Genomic DNA, 25,893 nt, shown 5'->3' with positions numbered 1-25,893 from the left:
GGTTCAAATGACTTGTGTGCATTGTCTGGACATTCCTTTGTGTCCGTCAAGCTGACCCGGCCTTTTGGTGCTGCTGCAGATAATGCAGTTTGTTAATTATGCACAAGATGCACAAGATTAATTAAAGTGATAAGAGGTGAGAGGGTCGCTGTTATTCTCCGTCAGCACCAAGGTGAGAGGAGGCAACTTGTGACAGAGAATTCATGTGCTTCTCTTCGGTGTGCCAGTACACTATCTGGGGTATTCCTGATATGTCTTGGAAATAGTGTGACGTCAGCAGCGTGACACAGTGGAAGCCGCCAATGAAGACAAACTATAAGGTTGGGATTTCACCAAGTGTTCATTTATGAGAAGGCAGAGGGCGTGGGTTTGATTTCTTGGCAGGGTTCCATCCGGGTTGAACACTAAGCAGACCATGCATACGATTGACCTGCTGTAGCGACCCTTGTTAGGGAAAAGAAAACTATTAAATATTATAGTAATTAAGTTGGAATATTACCAGAAAATAAATAGGAATTTTACAAAAATGACATAACAAAAAATGTTTAATTATTAGAATAAAGTTGTAATATTATCAGAAAAAATATTTTACAAGAACATCACTCCCTTACTCTATGGCGTTTTTTGAAAAATTAAAAAATGTTCGCTGTTTTGTGGTTTGTTAGGGCCAATTATTTGTCAAAAATATTAAAAGACAAGTCATTTGTAGTATAAAATCATACATTTGCTCAAAACAATGTCATAATTTACAACAAAGTCGAACTTGAAAAGGAGTGAACAGCAATGAAGCACAGCCAACATTTGGGTCCCTCCATTCATTAGTACCAATACAGTAGTATCGCCTGTTGCCCCCCAAAAGCACCCTAATCGCTGATACAGTCATGTTGGGCAGTCTAGGTACCATGTAATGGAAAAGGGACATGATAAGAATAGAAAGCACCAACAAAATCATTACGCACTGTTGTGTTGCTATGATGTCACACTATTGTGCACTGAAAAACCTAGCCAGAACTGCAGCGCTCTGTGGAAAGATGCTGCTGGACAAAATAAAGTGTACTGTTTTACCACTAAAGATGGTTAAAGGGGCGTGTGCTCCTTTATGTGATATAAAGAAGACAGTAAAGGTGGTGAAATGAGTCTCTGGTGAGGAGCAGTGATAAAGAACAGCATTAAAGTAAGAAGTAGGGGAAGGGAAAAGAGTAGAAAATGATAACATTGGAGTCAGTGGTTTGGACATAATCCCTCAAGCTGCAGCATTAACTGGAGGATTTAGAAGAAGAAAAAAAACATAATTTTAACCTGTCAGTGAAGGGGAGCAAAGCAATGCTTCTTCTATCTGACTCAATACCCCCTTTAGAACCGGGAACGACACATAAGGAAGCATTTATCTCCGTCATCTTCTTATCTACTTGCTGACACACACACACATACGTGTGTGTGTGAGAAAATGAGAAATGAGAACATGAGTCCCATGTAAAGCCAGTTTTGAATGATGGACAAATGACTGACTCGGACCGGTTGTGTTCCTCAAGTAAGTAAGTAAGTAAGTCTTCACACAAGACAAGACAACACCAGACAATAAAAGCAGAACCTTCTCCACCAAAGCCAAGAAACAAATGGAGGAGTGTTTAAAAAATAAATGAGTCCTTTTCCTTTAGGAAGTGGGTCAAGACGCACAAGACAAGAAAACAGGGCAAAATGAAGGTAAAAAGAGATACAAAGGGATTGCTATTGTCCCGGGGAGACCTGACAGCAGTTTGGCAGGACTCTGAATTCACTATGATACAGTGGGCGGAGCCAAACTAGGACAGGATAGTATAAGAGAAAGATGGGAGGAGTAATAAATAGGAAAACAGGCAAAGGAGGAAGGTTGAGGAGATCTTCTTTTGGTCTACACTTGGCCTTGGTTGTGGTCCTGCTCCATAACGTGGTGCCTTCCGTCTCGGTGGCCATGCCGCTTGTGCTTCCTGCGCTCCCGTCTGCTCTTATGCTGGTGTCGGTGGTGGTGATGGTGGCGCCGGTACCGGTGGGCCCGTCGAGCTGGTGGAGGGAATAGACAAGGACTGGTTGACTACAGCCTATAATTAGTTTTAAAAATGCATATTTAAGCAAATGCTATGTAATCTTGGCCTGAATTAAGCATTTTCACATCATTTTTTTCTAAATGAATTCAAATACAAATACAGTTTATAGTAAGGGATTAAAGAACGTTGATGAATTGTAGTCTACACTGGCCACTAGGGGCCACTAGTAACACGCATCAGACTTGATCACCAATGACAGGCTTTTATTGTATTAGATTTGTTTATTCCATGTCCCAAGAGTCGATGATTGTGTTCCCACCCTCACCTATGGTCATGAGCTTTGGGTCATGACCGAAAGAATGAGATCGTGGATACAGGCGGCTGAAATGAGTTTCCTCCGTAGGGTAGCTGGACTCACCCTAAGAGATAGGGTGAGGAGCTCAGCCATCCGGGAGGGGCTCAGAGTAGAGCCGCTTCTCCTTCACATCAAGAGGAGTCAGTTGAGGTGGCTCGGGCATCTAGTCCGGATGCCTCCCGGACGCCTCCCTGGTGAGGTGTTCCGGGCATGCCCAGCCGGGAAAAGGCCCCGGGGCAGACCTAGGACACGCTGGAGGGACTATGTCTCACAGCTGGCCTGGGAACGCCTTTGTGTCCTCCCGGTGGAGCTGGAGGAGGTGGCCGGGGACCGGGAAGTCTGGGCTTCCCTTCCAAGACTGCTGCCCCCGCGACCCGGACCCGGATAAGCGGAGGAAAATGGATGGATGGATTTGTTTATCTCACGACAGGCATAACAATAACAGAATAATGTTAGCCATCATCATCATCATAATAACAGGAGCTACTGTTGTGGCCACACTCCAGCGATAAATCAACTCCGACGTCACTTCCTGTCCACACATCTATTATCTATCTATTTATTGAAACACACACCAGCTTATTTATGTCCTGTTTTGTCTGATTATATCTAATATATTTAGTAATATGAGCCTGAGTGACTATCTGGGTGGTATTTCAAGTCACTGATGTTTTGTCTTTGTTTAATAGCTAAGAAAAATCATATGCTCCTACACAAAATAATTGAATTTAATGAGAATATAGGATACATAATGTTGATGCTAATGTTTTAATGTCAACTGGTTCCATTTTGTTGGTTAAAAAACAAGAATAATGTTAACAAACCCAGTTTGACCAGAAAGCTTCCATGTTTTGACAGTACTGCTGGTAAATATGTCTATGTACAAATATGTTACAGGGCCTGTTACCTAATACTGTATGTTACCTGACAGCAGGGGTGTCCATACTTATATTGAAAAAAGCGGGAGGCCACTACATTTATTTAGGTGTTTATTTCATTTTCTCGACCAGTCAAGGGTGTACCCTGCCTCTTGCCCAAAATCAACTGGGATAGGCTCCAGCATACCTCCGTGACCCTAGTGAGGATAAGCGGCATAGCAAATGGATGGATGGGTTAAATTTTCTAAAAAGGTACAAAAAAGTTAGCATTGTGTTATTATGAATGATTAGTATCAATATGTCTGCTTTTTTGCTGTATTTTCCCAATTTTTTTCAACAGTGTGCCATAAACATACACTCTGGACAGGTTACCAAATATGGTTCCATGTTCCATGTGGTTCTACCACACTGAAGGAATATTGTCATCTGTGCTACCACGGTCTCATCAGCTTTTTCCTGGGCTGTACTGCCAAATTAGCTCACCCTTTCTCAATTATGACAACAAACAAATATTGTCTGCAATGATTGATAACAATATTTAAAAAAAGTCCCCACATAAGTCAGTTAAAAGATAACAGAATCTAATTCACTTTTAGACAAGAAAGGTCATCATTTTTGCCCCATCAGTGAAATGAGATTCCAGTTGAATATTTATGTGTATGCAGGATTTATCTCTCTTCTGAAGTGCAGACGCAATAATTACACTGAAAGGTCACGTGAAAACAGACAAAGTCTGAGTGTACCGTTGAAAAAAAAGGATTTGGGACAAAAATATTATGTGAAAGCTAAAAAATATAAGACACCTCTGAAGAATTATCATAGGAAAGAAAATTTCGATGAGTGATTCCTAGAGTGTGCTGTAATGGGGTGGCAAACAAAACAGAAATAAACTAGCTAATTTAATTAGCTAGTATAACTAGTTCTTACCTGAGGTGCTGGAGCAGCTCTTCAAAACACGTTTCTTTGTCTGTCTTGGGCGTGTAGGAACATAATCATCCTCGCTAAAGTGTGTACAACACCCACAAAGCTTTTTTTTTTATCCTTGCCACACAATATGGCGAGCCTATGCCTAATAGCAATGTCCGTGACAGGAAAGCGATGGAATATATAGGGAGATCCAGGGAGATACATTCTTGTGATTACAGCCCAGATCATTTCAAGTCGGCACCATTTTTTTGGATATTTTCTTTTGTGCCAATAGCACTCTAGCTCTCACTTTAGCTTTCTCGCAGCGGTGGTCATGTAAACACTGTGAAAGACATACACAACAGTTGACAGCTGGTAGCATGCAGTGATGCAAAACGAGTGAAAATACCGTACAACGAACTGATTCTGAAATCGGAACATTTTTCTGAAGCGAATGCATTATTTTTTTGAATTAATATTGTTTTGAAAAGCAAAATGCTTTATTTTGCTTGACCGCATTATTAGCCGGAACTGCTTTTTTTCAACACTAAAAACTGACCACAACTCGGCTCATGGGGCAAAATGGAGAAAAGTCACCTTTGATGCACTACACTGCTGACTGGGACGTCATACGACTTCATGTCAAAATTTGTTGCTTTAATCCTCATGGGCATGGAATTGACCAGCGCTGCACAGGTTGTTACTGGAATACTCTTCCATGACATTAGTGGTGGAACACCTTGCACTCCTCTACCTTGCTTCCACTTGAGGGTTTCTCACAGGTGGTCAATCGGGTTCAGGTCTGGAGGAGACAGACTTGGCCACTCCAAATTCATCACCTTCAGTGTTTAGACTCCTTGTAGTAAAACTGCCATGCAGCCTTGCGTTTGCACCACAATGTTACAATACATGTTGGTATTCGTGTTTCCCCTCAGTGAACCGCAGCACTCATGCAGCCCCAGGCCATGCTTGACTGTAGGCAAGACATAATTATCTTGGTACTCATGTGTGTTGCCAGCGTTTTATACAGTATCAGCTGTGTGTTTAGTCATTTTCAGTGGATAGCAAATCCATACTGCTATGTAAGCCACGATGCCTAGAGTGCAACTTCATGAAGTAGTGAATTGGACAAGTGAAGTGGACACTAATATTTCATCTTATGCAGCAAATGTGTTTTGATCTGACAAATTTTGAGTACATTTGATCAAATGTATTACTATAGCTTTTGTTTGGACTGCATTGACCTCAGCAGATGTTGAAAAAAGCGTTTCATGTCTCATCATCAGAGCTAATAAGTACCGCTGGAAACATGGAGTGGAGTTAGGATTGCAAGGTTTATTCTGTCTTTCTTTATTATGTATCAGAAAATCCACTATCACCAACGGGAGAGCGACAATAAGAGTGTGACTGACAAAATGTGTGATGAAGGAATTATGAGGTTGTTCAATTCTGACACCGAAGAAAATGACTTTGGTGGTTTTAGTTTGCAGGAGAAGGACGAAGACAGCGATGAATGTCTTTTCTGTTCCTACCACTTTTTAAGCAGCCATATTACATGCAATGTTTTGCACTTTTGGAATAAAGCATTTATTTAATCTAAACATAAAAAATATTTTTTTCATTACGGTACTGTCATACCAATGGTTGCTGGAATGTGAGGAGTGTAATCACTTTTGTGAGTTAGTGTACTCAAAACTGATTGGACATAGAAGCAACTTTACATCAGGGTAACCGACCATATATGACAATATTGAGTAGTTTGATGAACCGATATTGGGTATGATTTAAGGTTTCTCTTGGAACATGTTTGATTGTACCCAAGTCTCAAATGAAAACATCTTCAAGCAGGAAGCACTTCAATGAAGATCTTCCTATTTCATAAACCCAGCGGGCCGATGATCACTGTGATCTATTTTTTCTTGCAATTATTTATGAAAGGTTTAATATGCTCTCAAACTCACACTTTGTGCAGATGATTTTCGGCCTGTCCCACTTGCCATTAGCGCGACACTTGGCCGTGGGTACGTGGCGCTGCTGGAAGCCATCGACACACTGGTAGCGCACTGTGGAGTGGATGTCATAGTGGGAACGCTTGCGACCGATCAGGAAGGCGTTGTCCACTTGTGGAGGGGCGCCGCACAGCACTGGAGATGAAAAAGGCAACAGTAATCATTGTGGGTCTTTTTTTTCAATTTTTTTTACCAGTTAGTAATAATTTGGAGCCATATTCCTTTGAGACAATTGGACAGAAATAGTAAGTGGTTCCATTTTTTGGTATGGAACATTCACTACACTACACAGGCGAGTTCCCATACGGTACACATTAAGTGAGGGACAGGAAGTGCGCATAGTCACACGTCAATGCTAAGCCACTAATAAATCAGTTTAATTTACACATTCACACTCTTCCAACTGTTACTATTACACTTGAATGCACCGTTGTTTGCACAATGCACATTGTTTTACTGTGTTCATTTTTTATTTGATAACTGTATTCATTGGGGAATTACCTGCTATCAGTTCTTTATGTTGAATTTTCAAACTCAATTTTGTTCCATTTTTGTACCAAAAATTTACCAAACCGTGACATAAAAAAGGTAAAGTACATCCATACATCAATTTTCTATAGATCCTATCCTTGGTGGGGTCTAAGGTATGCTGGACCATATGCCGGCTACCTTTTTGGGGTACACCATGAACTGGTTGCCAACCAATCACAGAACCAAAATATACAGCCGTGGTTGTATATATTATTAATAAAAAAAAATATGCATATATAAGCAAATTGTACATATTCTTGGCCTAAATTAAACATTTTCAAGCATAATAATGGCAACATCAAGGAAAATAGGGGTGTTATTTGACATTTACAGGGCTCTACAATAGTAAAAACCGTATTTAGAAGGTCAAAAAAGATTTTGTATGTTCTAGCTACCAAAATATTCAATTTATTAATATTAAACCCTACTTCACGGAAATCCACTTATCATGGTCGGGTCCGGAACCAATTAACAGCGATAAATGAGGGACATCTGTATAGTACGTACAATTACACCCCTTAGTGGTGACATGACAACCTCTCTTAATTACGTTACCCATGTCCTAAAAGCTCCTTACGAAGTGGCAAAACAATGTCATTAACTCTGATTAAATTCCCAAATTTACAGTTCAATGCAGACAGAAAGGCCAACACCCCCTCCCCTTGAGACACAAATAAACCGCTGAAAGGTCATTTTTCCATAAACTTCACCTCAGTGCACTGCTGAATGATTTCTAACAGCAGCAGGAGGGAAGGGATGAGAAAAGGTATTGAAGTGAGGATAAAGGAAAATGTCATTAAATTGAGTTATGATGGCAGTGAGGACACTTGTGTAATAGAGAATATCGCCCTGGAGGGGGAAGCGGCCGCTTCACTTGGTTTCTTACAGAAATATCATAACTATTTATTTTGTAAAATACTCAGAGGGCTTTGCTTGATCTGGCAAAGTAACATCAGTGGATTGTTTGCTAAACAAGTGGCACACTTAAGCCATTCTTGGGTGACTTGACTCTTTCCTAAAGGGTTTTCTAGTCCTGCATTCGATGAATGTGCATGGTGTTCACATTCTTTTTGACTATGATAACATCACAGCGTAGATAGCAGCTTCCTTTTCAGCACTATAGATGTACACGCATAATATCAGATCTGCATGTTGCTGCTGTGCTTTGTTATCTTTTCTTACACAATGTTGATCCAGGGCGGCACGGTGCTCGAGTGGTTAGCGTGCAGACCTCACAGCTAGGAGACCAGGGTTCAATTCCAAATGAATGAATGTTGATCCAACTGACATATAACAATGACGATCGGTTTGTTTGTTTATACTCCTGAACCGCTGCACACAAAAGGGTGCACATTGGGTAAAACATTCACCCCTGCTGTGTGGTCTGTCTTATCATCTGTCCTATCAGCTCCAAAATTATTAAAGTTTGAACTCCCTCAGTAGGATTAACTTGAAATTTCTCCCACCTCTCTACAAAAACACCCTTGCAGTAGGGTGCTGGGCTAAATCACCATGAAATTTGGTGCACAAATTTAGAATTAGAATTAAATTAAATTAGAATTATAGCAACAGCAAAAGAAAAACTGGCTGCCATAAATCTGGACACACCTGGACACAGGCGGAACTTAGCAACTACCTGGATATAAGTCACTGGCCATTGTCTAATAATTATAAAAACTGTATTATGTGTAGTAGTGGTAGTAGTAGTATCACACCATAAACCATGTTGAAAATTACACATTTATGGAAAATTAAACCAAATGTGAATAGGCATCAACGGTGCAAAAAAATGCAAGATTAAACTCAAAAATACCTATTTTTGACAACATACAATGTAATAACAATATAATTGCAATATAATGACAAATACAGGCAGACTGTTTTGCTTAATACGAGTGGAATATCTCAGATTTTAGGACATATATATTTAATGAATATATGGAGTCAAAAACAGGTCTTTTAACTATAATACTTTAATTACTAATACTATAATTACTTAATGTATTTAATGTTGTTGGGATCTAATGTTTTTTTAGTTTGGATTTTTGCTGAAGTACAAATGAGAATAATCACTATGAATCACAAATCATACATCTAAATAAACTCAAATGGACATACAATTCCACATACACAAAAAAACTGTTTAAAAAATCTAATAGTAAAATAAAATCTAACAATAAAATTGTATTTCATAATTTTATTTCAATATTATTTTTATTTTCATAAACTCCCTCCTCATAAACACTTTTTATAAGCCAGCAGATAATAAGCTTTCCACTCCTTACTGATGTATTCAATATTTATTTATTAGTCTATTTATTCATTTATTTTTCTACAGGTAGATGTTCTCAAATTATCACCATCCGGGGGACTGACGGAATCCACCCATTTCCCTCTGGCGGACCCCTGATGAGCCTGTCGATGAAAAATATGCTTAAAAAAACAGGATCAGGATGCTCAGCGTGTAGCTGACAAGCTTTCCCCATTAATTCAACAAGCTTAGCGTCAGCAAATAGAAGCTTGCTGGCAAGTGCAAGCATTTGAAAAGGTTGCTGTGATTGTAAGCGACTGATTAAGGTCAGAGGTGAGCGGGATGCCGAGGACTAGTGACAGTATGCATCAGGCATGGTGCAACACCTTGCCTGGATGGGAAAGAGCTTGCCTTTTTATTCATACTGTGTCTGTTTAATATGTTGTATACTAGATGTAGTGTGCCTTTTGGAAAATACCAGTTCTTGGAAATTAAATTTTAATCTGCAGATTTGTGGAAATGTTGTGTCCAGTGTCTTCCTAATTTCAGTGAGGCGTGCACTATCTTGAATAAAGACTTTAATCCTGTGATAATGACATTAAAGTACAGCCGTTCCCATGTTTCATGGTCCTATCATTTTACATCAGCACACTGCCAATATGTTTTTTTTCTGTGTCAAACTCAGGCCTTATGATGATCTATATCCTAGCCAGCTGGCACTCGGTATGAATCTCACCTCAGAAATTGCATTATTCTTACATAAGAATCTATTACATTTTCGCCACTTGGGGTGTCACTGGAGTCAATATGGACATGGAGAGAGACCCACGATACAAACTCAAACCCCTTGTATCACTTCTGAGATTTGATCATCTGAAGTTGTAGTTGTATTGGATCACTTTACAAACCCTGTAATGTAAAGTGATCCAATAAATACCCATGTAATGTATGCATATTCCTGCCACGACTAGCTTCTCTGGTGTCTAATGCTAGGAGTCCACTGGGCGGGCGCCAGTTGGTGCCAGTTCACGCCAATACAATTTGCTGTAGCGCCTAGTGTCGCCAATAAGGTGCCTAGTGGCGTGCATTGGCTCAAACTGCCTCCCAACTGGCTCATGGTGGCCCGCAAAAATGTCAAGAAAATGTCAAAATGTTTACAATTTTAGTCGCGCTGATTGCTGGATGCAAGTGGCCACCAAGTGGAACCAAATGTTGCAAACAATCCGCCTACTGGAAACCACTGGAATGTAATGGCGCGCGGCAAGTTGCGGCAATAATGCTAGGAGTCCACTGGGCCGGTGCCAGTTGGTGCCAGTTCGTGCCAAAGATTATGTGATTGGCGTGTAGTGGCTTGCTGTGGCGCCGAATAACGGCAACATAGGAACATGCTGAGTGAACATTAATTCGGCACCACAGCGAGCCACAACGCGCCAATCACATAATCTTTAGCGCAAACTGACACCAACAAACTTCACAGTTTAGCAAATGGCAAACTATGCAGTCAAACATCTGTTTAGTATAAAGAACAATTCAAGTGGAATTGGGTGAATTCCTTATAGGAAGAGTATGTAAAGGTACAACCCATGGACACATTTACTTCCTGCTCATTTTGGGCATGAGTCCTTTGGACATGCAAAACAAAACCAAGTGTGAAGAAAGAATGAACGCTTCAGTAGAAAAGTGCTTGCCAGTGTCTTATTTTTAAAGTGACCCGAGTCCGACATGTAAAAAATTGATCATTCTGAGGCAGAATGATACATGAGCCTGCCAGTCTTGAATGATTCATCATGGACAAATCTGCAGATCCACACTGTCCCCCCCAATTTTAAATGTGCAAAAGAGTCATCTAAACATCAGCGCAATGACAGACTATTGCAGGGTGTTTACGGCAAGAGCACCCAAAGGGTAAATGACCTGTCACTTTAAAGTGGCTTTGCATAAAAGCACAGCACCTTCTTTGTGCTCCACGTACCATCTTACAGTTTTTTTTAATGCCTTTTATGCTACCCTCAGAGGATTTTGCTCATCTTAAAAAACAAAAAAGATATTGGATAATTGCTCACGGCAGTCCTGACAATTTGAAAATCACTGATCTAACCATACAGCTATCAAAGAATACAGTTACTCAGAATGTTATGTAACGGTACTGTTGTTAAAAACTGTGGGTATAAATAACAACTCCAGTTATTGATGATTGATTTCACATTGCGGTAAGAGCATATAGGTATGTGTTTGTATTCAATACCGTATGGAACAGGCAGATCATCTCAGAGGTTAAGCAGTGAGAGGATGTGGATGTGGAGGTGAGGACAAGGACCCCTTCATAGACGTGGCCATGGGGCTCCTCAGAGAGGGGAGCGTAAGTCCCAACCAAGAGGGGACCATGGGCCTCGTTATAGAAAAAGGGGGTGGGAGAGGACAAGGTCAGGGGCCAAGACAAGCGACAGCCTCAAGAGGTGGCAGGTGTCAAATGGAATCAAAGTCATGGTTGGAGGTCATATCATCAATTGGGGAATGACCAATGACAGGCCAGGAGATTTTTCCCCAAATGCTTGGCAAGGCACACTATCCACTGTGAGGTTGACCAGAATCTCTTGCCAACGCCCAAAAAACAAGCTGATGCAAACAATGAGTAACAATATTGTTTTTGTCTACAACCGTTCACTTTTTATACAGCAGTTGGTTTCACTGACTTTTATGGCTATCTTTTTGGAGCAATGTAAGAAAGAGCTACTGGTTTCTTGTGTATGATGGTCATGTTCTCACAGTATTCCGTATTATGTGAGTATGTGAGTTCTTGAACCAAAAATTCAGAAGTTTTCCTCAATGACATAAATACGCAATGCAAGGTTTGGAAGAAATGGTGGAGCTGTGATGCACCTTTTTATTTATCTAATCTGCTTTTACCATATCAACCCCCGCGGACCCTGTTTTTAATTCTGTAAAGCACTTTGTGTTGCATGTCTCTGCAGGAAAAGTGCTCTACAAATAAAGTTGATTTGATTTGAATTGATTTGATACAAGTGTTTACCATTTCTATCTAGAGCTAGAACGTCTAAGATTAGCATCAATCTGCGGTCCTCCGGCACTGGCCTTTTAACAATACCAAAACCCAGAACAAAAACCCACGGTGAGGCAGCATTTCGCCACTATGGCCCCCACCAGTGGAACAGCCTGCCGGAGAGCCTCAGGACTGCAGAGACTGTTGATATTTAAAAAAAAAGATTAAAGACACACCTTTTCAATCAGGCTTTTAACTAATATATAATAACTTTTCTTACGTTTTTATCTTTTTAGTTCTATTTTATGCTCTTAGTCTTCAGCTTTTAACTCCAGTGTTTCCTCAGGGGAGTCCTCCACACTGGGGGCTGTGTCGGGTCTGCTGAGGGGGTGCCATCCTTGGGTCCCTTCGACCCGGCCGGCTGGGGGTTCCTCCCTTTGATGTGGGGGTCCGCCCGTCGGAGTCAGGGGGCCCGGGTACTGGTCTCCCGATGGCACAGCCTGCGGCTCCTCCCAGTGTGGACGGCCCCAAAGGTGGCGTTTCCTTGATCCTCAGTGCCATGCCATGTCTCCGTACTGAGTGTGATTGTGTGTGTGTGTGTGTGTGTGTCTAGTATGGAGGGTGGGAGGGAGGGGCTTTCTTTGTAATTGTTTTTCTTTTTAATTGTGGTAATTGTTTTTAATTCTGTAAAGCACTTTGTGTTGCAGGAAAAGTGCTCTACAAATAAAGTTGATTTGATTTGATTTGATACAAGTGTTTACCATTTCTATCTAGAGCTAGAACTTCTGAGATTAGCATTAATGTGATTAAAGAACATGATTTGATCCATCAGAGTCTACTTAAAGCATCTTTGACTACGACTTCCTGTTTCTGTTTCCTCACCTGTGCCTTTTTTGCACACGTAGGGCAGGTTGTAGTTGCACGGCACGTCGTTCCATTTGCCGTTCTCGTGAGAGATCATGACCACGCAGTCTTCTCCTCCCGCAAAGAAGTTGTCAGGCTGGTTCGCACGCCAGTTCTCGTATTGCTGGTCAAGGACACGATTTGAGACGTTTGAGAGAAAATTTTGTAATGCAACACAATTGATTGAACAACTCTAAATGTATTAGTTATTAATTTATCACTTAAAGTCAGAAAAAATCTTGTCAACTGGAACCACAGCATATCTCTGCAGTTAAGTAAGCAAAAAGTATCTGACTCTGAAAAGTTTTGATCTTTTTAAATTCTTTTGGTACTACTCATTCCAAATACTCACTGGAATCTAAAGTTGAACAACCCACAGCAGAGGAAAACACGGAATTCAGCCACAGTTTCGGGAAAAATCCACCTCTCAACAGTAATTAAGTTCTTTTACACTTGTGTGACAGTGTAAAAAATGGGTTTTCTCTTGTAATATAAACTGTGATTAACTTATTTTTACACTTTTATTACCTTATTTTCCGCACTATAAGTCAGACTTTTTTCATAGGTTGGCTGTTCCTGCGACTTATACTCCAGAGCGACTTATAAATGAAAAAAATATATATCATTTCACAGACAGCCACAAGAGGGCACTCTAGACACACTGATATCTCCTACTTAACAATTCAATATTTTAACAGTAGAGGTTAGGTTACAAAGACAACTGAGAACGACAGAACACAAAAGAAATCATATTCTGCAGACTACAAGCTGCTGGTTGTGAAATTAGCAGTTGAAAACAATAATCAAGCAGCAGAAAGAAAGTTTGGATTAAGTCAGAAACTTATTAGGGACTGGCGTAAAGCGGAGGCTACTCTTACTGCGTTGAAGAAATGTTATGTTACATAAACACTCAGCACCTTTTTTGTTCATGTTTATTTTTCGTGTAGCTGAATAACCATTGTGTTAGCATATCTTACACCTATTCAGCCTGTTCTCTATTATTTTATTAATGCTTGAACTTGCCTTCCAAGATGACGTAATGACTGTTTTGGTCAAGTAGTTTGTAAAATAAATGCGACTTATACTCCAGTGCTACTTACTAATTATGCATTTTTGGCCTTGTGACACTTATACTTCAGAGGGACTTATAGTCAAGAAAATACGGTACCCTCAATATTGTTAAAAAGTGTAAGTATCCCTGTTAACTTAAAAAAAAGGTTCCGTAATGGCAACAGTTTGACCTTGGAACAGATTATTTCTATCTTTTTTATTTACTAGCCGTACAAATCAGAGGGTGACCAGTGGACCTTAGAGGTTGTGCTGTGAATACTTCTTCTACTTCTTCCTTACCACGTCCATCTTGTCTGTCCATTGAAAGTCATCCTCCACTGTGCGATCATTCAAGCCAATCCAGGTGTTGTCGTGACTTATACCTGAACAGAGGGAAACTGCATCAGAAGTGGACATTACGACTACACTACATGTCCCATAATCCCCATGAATAACTGAGTACTCTGCTCTTAAGCTATAGATAGCGACATAGTACTACCATAATACTGTGGTAAGTCCCCTGTGACTACTTTTTCTGTTTCAACGTGAAAGCAAAATTGTCAGCGGTGACGTTTCTGGTTTAATCCTGCTATGCTATCTTGTGCACACACAGTGCTTCAATCATGTTGTATCTCATTAGCATCATCAGCAGGCTCATTAATCTTCCTAATGACGCTGATCTTCTTATTGCAGGGGTGGAGACATCTATTCTTGAGGCATTTTTACATTTTTTTTCAGTTAAAAACACATGTGGAAGAAAGATTGGAGATTTTCACCCGAGGTCACGAGGTGAGAAGGTAATGGAGCACCATTGAGAGTTGTCGTGATGCAGATGTCAGTGAGGTAATACCAACCGGGTGGGACAAAGTCTATGCTGTGTCCATTCACAACCAAATCATTAAGCGGGATTAAAACAGAGTGCACACATGCTTGTTCTGGCCAATTTTCACACACAATATTGATTTGTTTATCCCTTTTGCAGGGCACAAATGAAATCAGCTCACTGCAAGGCACCTGTTTCCACATAAATCACACTCAGGCAGAACATGACATCGTATTAAATGTTGTGTCAAAGATGCTTACATCACAATGTACAGCGCCAAAGGGCGATGAACAGACTCCCTGAGGTGTTTTTTTTTTTTAAAGCCGGGAGCACAGAATAAGACCCCGCAGGGCCAAAAAGTGTTGAATGTAATACATGTCCTCAGAGAAGTGCTGCCATTGAGCGAGACAAGACCATAAAACAGAGGAGCGGATTCCAGTCACACCTAACAAACAAAAGCAGTTGAAGACAGAGCGGATTATACAGTTGTTAATATAAGCATGACTTGACATCCACCAGCAAAAAGCATCTAGCCAGATCTTTCTTCAGTTTCCATGTATTTCTTTCAACTGAAAATACATACTACTTTATATACACCAGGGGTCTCAAACACGTGGCCCGCAGGACACTATTTTGAGGCCCCCGCCTTGATATGAAAGTTTAATGTTAGTGCGGCCCGCGCAAGTTTGATATGGAGGCTGTATGGTATCATGTACCCAGTAAAAATTATTAAGTTTGATTAATGTTCAAGTTAAAGGTTAATAGTTATCCTCCCTATCCGTGTGGAAGTGGTAAGTTTTTTGGCTATTTAAGTTTAAAGGAAATAACTTGAAGGCTACCATTTAGGTCGCTAGCTCTCTAGTTTGCGAGTTAGCATGTGTCTCAAGACCCTGCAGTTGCGCAATATGTTGTAAATAAAAAGAGTATAAATGTGACTATAGCCGTGTTTTGTCATGTCTACAGGGCTCTAATAATGCTTTGTTCATTTTAATCTGGAAAAAATAATTTGTCTACCCACCAACTATATGTGGTTTCTTAAGTTTTTATTATTTGCCGTTTTATTATTATTTATTTATTACTGATTGATTGATTTTCTTTATTCTTGATTTGTTTATTTATTTATCATCTTATTTTGTGCAGAAAAATAAAAATGAAGATATTTGAGAACAGTGGAATGTTTTATCAGAGCTTTTATTGTAGAAAATCGGAACCAAAGCACTGAAAAAGTTTGTATAATTTTTCTGTTTTTAATAAATGCGTTTTTTTTTTTTTGGAAAACCTGATGCGACCCAGCCTTGCCCAGACCCTAGCTCCAGTGGCCCCCAGGTAAATTGAGTTTGAGACCCCCTGATATACACTAAGTGTGGAAACAATCAAACCACAACAAACCAAAACCATCTGGCTATATTAGATTCTGCTCACGCCTCTTATGCTCCTAATGATTCTATTCACAGACAAAGAGCATTGCCAACTTGAAAGAGCTCCAGTTTCCAGCAAATGCATAAAGGCACTAAAACTCATCATCCTATGGTTTTAAATTCTCTCCTTTCTCGCTCACCTCTGATGAAGTGCTGCTCGGCAGGGCTGTGAATGCTTGCCAGGTGGCCGCTGTGCTCCCTGCAGTCCTTCTCAGCATCCTCCCAGGTGTGTCGGCGACTGAAGTACCGATAGCAGTGGCCATGGAACTTCCTCCATGCGTGATCACAGCCTTGGGTGTCTGCAAGAAGCAGAAAGGTGAAGGGGAAAGAGGTTATATATACGATGATGTGATCATTATAGCATTGCTAAAAACAATCTTTTATGAACTTTGGAACTGTAGGGCATATTGTATGTATTTCTGTGTGTAAATTACTGTGTTTTGTGTACACAGATGCATTGTAATCACAACCGGGTGCCACAAATGACTCTCTTTGGTGACAAAATGTTTACGTTTGACGCTGAGAGGTCAACGTGAAGCAAAGACAAAGATGATAGTTGACATGCTGCCATTTGATCCAGTGTCCTATTATAAAATAATATTGATAAAAGCTGCCTCAGGAGGTCTCGGCGCCTTTGTCGTCCAGTGCAGAGGCAACCTGCCGTGAGACTGCCAAGTCCAGTGAAAGGCTCTTTTCATCTATTGAAATGACAACTCTCTTTAGAAATCGCTTACAGTGTGGAGCGCCGGCTTAGTAATTAAGACTCGTCACATTGCTGTCAGTGCACAGACCTCTCATCGATGCTCAGTAGCTCTCTGAGCCAAAATGTGTACATTTGATGTTGTTTGGACTCAATCTGTCCCATTTCCTCTCAAGTTTGTACACTCCCTCACAGCTTGAAGATGGTCTCCACTTTTGCACCAACAAATCCGAAACGACATCAGTAAATTGGGGAATTGCAAATTGGGCCGTATGGGACGCTGCTCAGTATGCATAGATATACAGCTTGGTTGAAGGACAGAATATGAGCAACGACCAAGAACAATATTAGAAATTCCTTCTTGAGTGCACCCTGCATTGAGCACTTTTTATACTTTCAAATACGCATGGACCATTCATGGGATTTTCAAGGCAGAAGCCAAAGTAGCAGTAATGTTTATGACAGGACGTTTTGTGGTGAAGGTTCTGTTCCTATAAATGGAAATTGTATATGTAATAATAGGCTATAATACAATATATATAATACAATAATATTACCATCCTAAATGGGATTTCCGACACTTGTGATGCAAGGTTTTGCTTTGCAAAATTCATATGAACTTGATGAAATAACCCTTTGCAAAGAAAAATGCTTGTATTGACATGTTTTGTGGACATTAATCTGTATAGGTGTCCTATAGCATGTCAAACTGCTTGTGCTGTGGAATTAAAAGTAATGATGGCTGATAATATCGGGACACCAATAATATCGGTGCCTAAAAATATATCGGTGCACATCTGTATCGATTTTTCCCCGAAAATGAAAACCGATATAAAAAAAATGCTGAATAGATGAACATTAATGTTAACCAGGGTGACACCACAGTGCAAGCTCACCTCCTGTATGGCTAGCACCTCATGTTAGCCTCTGGGATGCTAGCTCCGAGCCATTCAGTAAAGCACAATTTCAAGGTCTTGATGTTCTCGCTACCTTGTAGATGTACCTCGGTAGTGAATTCAGGTTTCCCATGATAATAGAAGGTGCAGAAGACTTGAATATCCACTTATTGTTAGCCGCTTGACTGACGCCTTGATATCAATGTGTAGACAGGGAATCGCACCGATACTGAATAAACAAACTGAGCTGAATTCCACTCCATACACACATACATGTACACATTGATAGTTTATTACTCTCCAATAGAAATTCACATTTACAGCAGCTCTGCCAAAATGGGTTTCCGCAAAAGATGACCTCATCAAACGCCTCTCAAGCATGTAAAAAAATGACAGTTGTCACCAGTAACAGATTTGCGCCTTCCATCCATCCCTTTTCTAGATATAGCGCCTATCCTCAGTAGGTAAGAATGAAACAATTACCAGCTGTCTTAGGGAGAATCCAATGTATCCCACTGAGTCATTGTATAAGACACTGTACAGCAGGTTCCAATAACAAGGTTGGCTGAAATTCACTTGATACTTATAGGTTAAACCTTCGGTCTCGGGCTGATACTGACACTTGGGCATGGTACCTGGCCCGATACCAGACAAACCATGTGATGATCTTATTATCACATACTATTTAATCATGAGCTTATTATCACGTACTATTTAATCTAAAGACCATTTTGTTTCCAGAAAATGTTCAGTTTATTACATGTATTATATCTAAACAGTGTAAACACAATAATTGCACAAATATTGCAACAATATATTTTATCAACAGTCTTATCTTATCAATGTCCGACAATTAAAGTTCCATTAATCAAGTTTGGGTTTTTTGGTGACTGGAGAAGCACTAGGAATATTTATAGTTACAGTGACATTTCCTGTCACATGCGCGGAGTTTAGAAAGTTAAGCCCACTAGCCCACTTCATGACCTGGGCTTGTGCGCTGTTCTCTGATTGGTTGTTTCACGGGCACGATACCACAGCAGCACGCTCTGAGTAGACAGCTACGGGGTCTGATACTGGACATGGTTAAAGTCTATATTTTATCAGTATCACTGCCCTGGGCTTTGACACAGTATCATTTTGGCCTTTTCCCGTATCATTCATGGGCGCTTTCTAGGGTACAGGGCCAATTAATACTGTAGTATGTGATAATTGATCCTATGACTTTATCCAAATAGAATTATTGGCCCTCATTGGATCTCTAGTACTGCTATAGGATCAGAGTGAGACCTTTATTGTCATGACCACTATATTTAAGTGAAGGTTGTATATGGCCCATGCTGTGATTTCAGTTTGACCAGTTTAACATTTAGACAACATGAGACCATTGGATCAGCACTGATAATACCTTTTAAGATTATGCAAATGTTATTTTATTACTTTGGCTTCCAATTTTGAGGAGGTAGTTCTGATGAATGAAAACTAGGCAAAAGGACAAGAAGGTTAATTATTCAATATCTTTTTTTTTAAAAGAGCAATATAGCCAACAGAGAATGGCCGATTGCAAACTAAAGCCAGTGAGAGGACAGAAAAGGAAACAGTGGAATGGAAGATGAAAGCTCAAGCAGCATGTTTCCTTCCCCCTCAGATCTCCAGCTTAGTCTCTGCTGATTTTTGTATCCCTCTCGCTGACAGAACCGGGCTCAAAGCTTGACATCACATCAACCTCTTCAAATATTTAGACATTATTCATTTTGTCTTTCTTTTTACTTTTTTCCTCCTCTGCCACCCCATCCCCTTTTTTGGCTTTCTGTCACGCTGCGAGGAGAAACGAGCTGCGTTCAAGCGATTAATATTCCCAAAGAATTTAGAAGAACGGCATTTAGGGGAGAAAAGGCCTCTTGCTTGCCGCTGACTGATGGTCTCATTTATCCACACGAGGTAGTTGTACTTTTTTAAGTAGAGGAAGCAGTGTGTGTATGTGTGTGTGTGTGTGTGTGTGTGATGCATCCTTCAGCGTCTTTCCAACAAGCAGTCTGCTGTGTGCTGGTTGGAAGACAAAGAGCGAGGGGAACGAGGGTGAGCTTGCTAATGGTTGGAGACAAAGGTGAGCGTGTGAGAGAGTGTCAGCGGAATAATTAATGTAGCCGTGATTAATGGATTGCCCTAAGACTGTGATTCTCACAATTACAATTGATGGATGTTACAGTAAATCAGCCACAGGACCAAATGTGTAAAACCAGAACTGATCAGCGTGGACTGGTGCGGATGGACGAGGCCGAGGTGAAGATGAGGGCAGCGTGGGATTGTAACTGGATTTAATAAGTCTTTATTGTCATTAGGTACATTTAGTTTGGTAGCTCTTTTGCATTCCAGATGATTGATAGATTAGTTATTAGATTAGTCCTCCAAGCTCATGGAAGTCATGCAGTATATTAATTCTTCTTACCAAGGCACTATGACTTTATGTTGTGAGGTTTATGTAGCATGTTTATGTTTTCACTTCGGTCCAAGCACAATCTGACCTTTCTGTCCCAATTAAATGATAAAACTAATAATACAAGATTTTATTGTGCTGTAATAAGCATATCGTTATCTAGAAGCTTTTACCTTTCATATAAGCTAGTGTTTCTATGCACCTAAAAGTGGACTTATTATTTATGGTTCCTATGGCCTGGATAAGCGACAAGACTTCTGGATTTCTAAAATACATTTCTACAAAAAAATCTCTCCACACTGTCACAAAACATATATTTCAAATATAGACTACAAACTGCATGTTTTTCCTTTGAAGTAACCCCCCCTGCAGTGTAACCTTTGTACCCAGAGAGCTGTTCTTCATGGCCAGGAACTGTAGGATGCTCGGGGCAAAATCAAACTCATGTTGATCACATTCTTCGATGTGAGGGGCATCGTCCACTGCGAGTTCTTGCCACAGGGCCAGACGATCAACCAGCATGTCTACAACGAGATCCTGCGGCGTTTGTTCCATTCAGTGTGCGAGAAGAAGCAGGAATGGTGTCAGGACAACTTGTGGCTGTATCACTATGACAACACGCCTGCTAACAATACCCAGAGCATCTGAAAGTTGAAGAATAACACCGTCATGCTGGAACAACCTCTCTACCAGGCTTAATTGAATTGAGAATGTCTCATGTTGCAAACAGGAAGTAGAATTGTAATTCAAATTTTAATTGAAGCAAGTAGAATTAAAATTCTGTGAAATCCCAAGCGATAATTTTGGTGCAGTCCAGAATCATGCTTTACAGTATTGATTCTCAATTGGGGGGTTGTGACCCCCCAAAAAATGTCTGATCACGAGTTGTGTGCACTTCGGCCTCTGTAGAATCCCTTTAAATATAATAAATTTGGGAAGTTTATTATTAAATAAAATGTCTTGCAATTTGGGTCAACACTTGTCACTAGGTAGTGATTGTGGGTCCCACAGTCAAACCAGTTGAGAAACATGGCTTTACAGCAGTGGTTCCCAGCCTTTTTGCAGTTGCATACCCCTTCTATACCCCTTTTATAGTAATTCACTGTCAAAAATATGTATTTGGATGGTCATATTTTGATAAAGTTTCACATGAGCACTAATAAAGAGGTATGTAGTCAACCTACATATCTTTCATTCCAGTCAGAAGTTGGCATCCATTCCGTGAATGGCTTGAATTTGAGCTCCACTGTTTTTTTGTCCACTCATAACATCTATGGTTTAGGTTTAGGTCTGCCGATTCATTTATTTATTTCATTCATTTTCTACCGCTTATCCTCACGAGGGTGGCGGGGGTGCTGGAGCCTATCCCAGCTGTCTTTGGGCAAGAGGCGGGGTACACCCTGGACTGGTCGCGAGCCAATCACAGGGCACATATAGACAAACAACCATTCACACTCACATTCATACCTATGGACAATTTGGAGTCAGCAATTAACCTAGCATGTTTTTGGAATGTGGGAGGAAACCGCAGTACCCAGAGAAAACCCACACATGCACAGGGAGAACATGCCGAGCGTGGAATTGAACTTGAGTCTCCTTGCTGTGAGGCCTGCGTGCTAACCACTCCATCGCTGTGCAGCCTCTGCTGATTCATTTCATACCAAATTGAAGGGGAAGGTTTACAGTACAAAAATGCATACAAGGAAAGATAAAGCCTCATTTTCTGTTGAATTTTCCCTGCACTGCGCTGGGATTGGAACACCATTATAAAAGACATTTGCAAAATGAAACAATTAATACACAACATAATCATCAAATGTACTTATTTCTTCATATAATTCACACTAAACATATCCTGATCCGATGTGCAGGATAAGGATTAGCTGCTGATCCGCTGTATTTTGAAGATCGGGCCGATCCGGTTGCCATATAACGTTCGTAATTCTGGGCCACACTCCAACATGGTTGGTGCGGTTATACAATAAAGCTTTCAGCCACTCAACTGCCACCACCATCAAGAAAAAAAAGGGAAACAGCACCATGCAGACATGTTTGTGGTGTATTGTGGTGTATCGAAAAAGAGGTTTGCCATTGTTTACTCAACTTCCAACATAGCGTCTACTTCTTGAAGAAAAATTGTGTAATATTTATTTGCTGCTGCAACAGAAAAGGAAAGGAGAGGTGGTCCTTTGCTGCAATCACAGCTCGTCATTCTTCCCACCACAGGGACTTGTACCCTGGCAGGAGAATGTGCTTACAAAAGGCATGCTGAACGCGGCAAAATAAAAAAAAAAAACTAGACTGAAACCGCAACTTGTTTCAGTGTTTCTTTACGCTTACACGGCATGAAGGGGCTGCAGAGAAGGCTGGAAAAGTATGTTGGACTCCAGGGGGATTATTTACTACTTTAGACCTCATATTCCTCACTATTTGTATTAAAGACCCCTTTAAGAAGATTGCTTTTGGATATTAGCAGTGGTGCATGAAGTAAAAAACTATCTTGGGTCGAACATACTACATAGGGACTAAAAATAAATAATAATAGATGGCCTCATGTGATTCAAGGGTACCGTATAGCATATGAAAAGGGATGAATGCAGGGAAAAAGCGATCCGTTGTGACAGAAGGAATGATTTCTTTTTCTGCTTTCCGCTTCCCCTCCTCGTTATTCTCAACGTGTCTGCAACATGTCGTCTGCCTCTGGCGGCGACGACACACTCAAAAGTCGTCACATCTCTCCTGGCCACTGATGTCACCTGACATCCTGCTTGTTGCTGCCGTCACGTTCTTTTCATCCATAGCTCATGGCGACTTGCATTTAAGACGTTTTAATGCCACTCGGAATGAAATTTTGCAGCTTCAATTACTTTGCGTTCAATGTTAATCCAGTTGTTTGGTTTTTGGCTCATCGTCAAGGCTCACAGGACTATAACAATCGTTGCCTTGTTAGCGTCGGCAAACAAAATAATCTACTGTACACGTGAACAATTGAAACCTGCCGTGTGGGATTTATAGTGGGAATTACTTTGAAAATTTAACTAGGCTGGGAATTCTTCATGAGATAAGTCCTTTTATTTATTATACTGGCACAAATTGTGTTTTGTCAAGGCTATTTGGGTTTTACACTGCATGTCTTCATAAATATACCAATTTAGTACTTACAATTATTTGCTCACTTGACATCTACTTTCAAATGATCAATATCTGATATCACTTCTTCGCATTTTACTGAACCCATTTTTGCCTAAACAACCCATATGCACACACAGCCAGAACACATACGTATGCAAACAAGGACACACCAAGTGGAAAAGTTAGGTTACAGGGAGTAGAGATACAGAAGGTGGAGAATGTTAAGTACTTGGAATCAACAGTCCAGAACAATGAAGATTGTGAAAAGGAGGTGAAGAAGCTTGTGCAGGCAGGATGGAACGGGTGGAGGAAAGTGTCAGGCGTGATGTGTGATAGAAGAGTTTCATCTAAAATGAAAGGAAAGGTATACAAAACTGTGGTGAGACCAGCCATGTTGTTTGGTCTAGAGACAGTACCACTGAGGAAGACAGGAAGCAGAACTGGAGGTAGCAGAGATGAGGATGCTGAGGTTCTCATTGGGAGTGACCAGGATGGATAGGATCAGGAAGGAGTACATCAGAGGGACATTACATGTTTGAGGCCTTGGAGATAAAGTCAGAGAGGCCAGACTGAGATGGTTGGGACATGTCCAGAGGAGAGATAGTGAATATATTGGTAGAAGGATGCTGCCTTTAGAGCTGCCATGTAGGAGGTCTATGGATGTAGTGAAGGAGGACATGAGGGTAGTTGGTGTGAGAGAGACAGATGCAGAAGACAGGGTTGGATGGAGGAGATTGATTTGCTGTGGCGACCCCTGAAAGGAAAAGCCCAAAAAGCAAGAAGAAGAAGAAGAAGAAGAAGACCAAGCCTTTTAAAGTTGAGATAAACTTTTTGGTCTCTCAGCCAACTTCACCAACACATCCTCATCAGCATGCTCCCTTCAAGCGATGATTTAAAAAAAATAAAACAGCTATGCCGCCCACTTTTTGACTCAGGATTTATAATGTAGCCATTGTCTCTTCCTGCTTAGTTTGGGTCAGCAGCACACACACCCACAGTGCAGCCAAACACCTCAGGATTAATTAGACACAATCCTTTTAACGCTGCCTTTTTGCTGTTAATTCGTAGATTATCTGCTCTCAGAGGGAAACGGAGGAATGGATTATTGTTTCATTATGAGGCTGCTTTGGTCTGTAAGAGATTGTCTGTTTCAGTTGGGAGTTGCTGATGAATAGAAAGAATTAGGTCTTTTTTTTCCCCAAATTTGGACAGGTCCTGTTGTAGTTAAATTAAGATGTAAAAATGCAAAATGTAGGAACCCAAATATGGTTGATGATTTGCCTGTCAGACTACAGGGCAAGACCTACCTGATTATTATTTGTAATAATAATTCATCAGTTAATTCATCAGACAAATTTCTCCTGCCTAGTTGCTTTGAAAGCTATTGTCGCTCTAAAGCACGGGTCTCAAACTCGCGGCCCGCGAGATGCTAGTTTGAGACCCCCACCTTGATACCAAAGTTTAATGTAGAAATGACAGCTTAAAGCTGTGTGCACACCGGACACAATTAACATGATTTTGCCCCGCCCATACTGTTACCCTACCCTGTTACTCCGCCCTGTTTTGCTTTGGATTAGCAATGAAGCTAAAGGCTTATGACGCTGGGTACAAATAAATGCAGGAAATGATTTGGAATAAAATGGAAAATACACGTCAAGATAAAGCATCTCATCAAACATGTTGTTAAAGTTACGACGCTGCTCCCAGATGGAACTGAGTACGATGCTAACTTGCTAATTGGGTAAAATTATTAAGTTTCATTAATGTTCATGTTAAAGGTTAAATAACTGTTAATACTGTACATTTGAATCTGAAAAAAATAATTTCTCTACCAACTGTATGTGGTTTCTCACGTTTTTCTTATTTGCTGTTTTATTATTTTACTTATTTATTACTGATTGATTGATTTATTGTCTTTATTCTTAATTTGGTTATTTATTTTTATCTTATCTTGTGTATAGAAAAATAAAAAGAAGAACAGTGGAATGTTTTATCAGATATTTTGGTGTGGAAAACGGAACCAAAGTACTGAACAAGTGTCGGGTATAGCAGAAGCAAAAGCATTGAAGATAGTTTTTTTATTGATTTTTTTCCCCAGTTTTTAATAAATGCGTTTTGTTTTTTGTTTTTTTTTAAACCTGATGCGGCCCGGCTTCACCCAGAACATAGCTCCGGTGGCCCCCAGGTAAATTGAGTTTGAGACCCTTGCTCTAAAGTATTGTATACTCCACACACCTATGGCAATGCCCCCACTTTGCTGGGATCTACGTCAGGCAAATAGGCTATAGTTTTCCATAATTCATTTTTTAAAAAGTAGCAATCCCCTGTCGGTTGTTACCTTTCTCGCATGTGGCGCCGCTGTAGCTGGGAAGACACAGACACACAAAGGAGTTGATCTCATCAATGCAGGTTCCTCCATTCTGGCACGGGTTGGAGTGGCAGTCGTCAATGTCTGGAGGACAAAGAGAGTGGGACAGAAGGAGGGCAAGGCAAGGTTAGCTAAGAACACGCATACTAACACATGAAAAAAAAAACCTTGAGATAAAGTGCGGCAGAGATTAGAAAGCTTCCTGCAAAAAACA

At 40.5% G+C, this 25,893-nt stretch overlaps 1 protein-coding gene across 2 annotated transcripts in view; it reads right to left on the bottom strand.

Annotated features, from left to right (window-relative positions):
- Positions 1-1,446: 1,446 nt before the first annotated feature.
- ncanb (neurocan b) overlaps positions 1,447-25,893 on the bottom strand; it is a 162,304-nt gene continuing 137,857 nt past the window's right edge. For both annotated transcript variants that reach the window (XM_078790054.1, XM_078790055.1), the window contains 6 exons: positions 25,650-25,763; positions 16,290-16,448; positions 14,209-14,291; positions 12,838-12,982; positions 6,125-6,307; positions 1,447-2,040 (listed from right to left, as the gene is read on the bottom strand). In XM_078790054.1, the coding sequence (XP_078646180.1) occupies positions 1,892-2,040; positions 6,125-6,307; positions 12,838-12,982; positions 14,209-14,291; positions 16,290-16,448; positions 25,650-25,763 (833 nt within the window). In that variant the 3' untranslated portion in view covers positions 1,447-1,891. The remainder of the gene's footprint in view (positions 2,041-6,124; positions 6,308-12,837; positions 12,983-14,208; positions 14,292-16,289; positions 16,449-25,649; positions 25,764-25,893) is intronic.

This window comes from Doryrhamphus excisus, linkage group LG4 (assembly GCF_037039965.1).
Source record: "Doryrhamphus excisus strain RoL-2023G ecotype Guam linkage group LG4, RoL_Dexc_Guam_v1.1, whole genome shotgun sequence".
Taxonomy (NCBI): domain Eukaryota; kingdom Metazoa; phylum Chordata; class Actinopteri; order Syngnathiformes; family Syngnathidae; genus Doryrhamphus; species Doryrhamphus excisus.
This window is presented reverse-complemented; position numbering and strand designations above follow the sequence as displayed.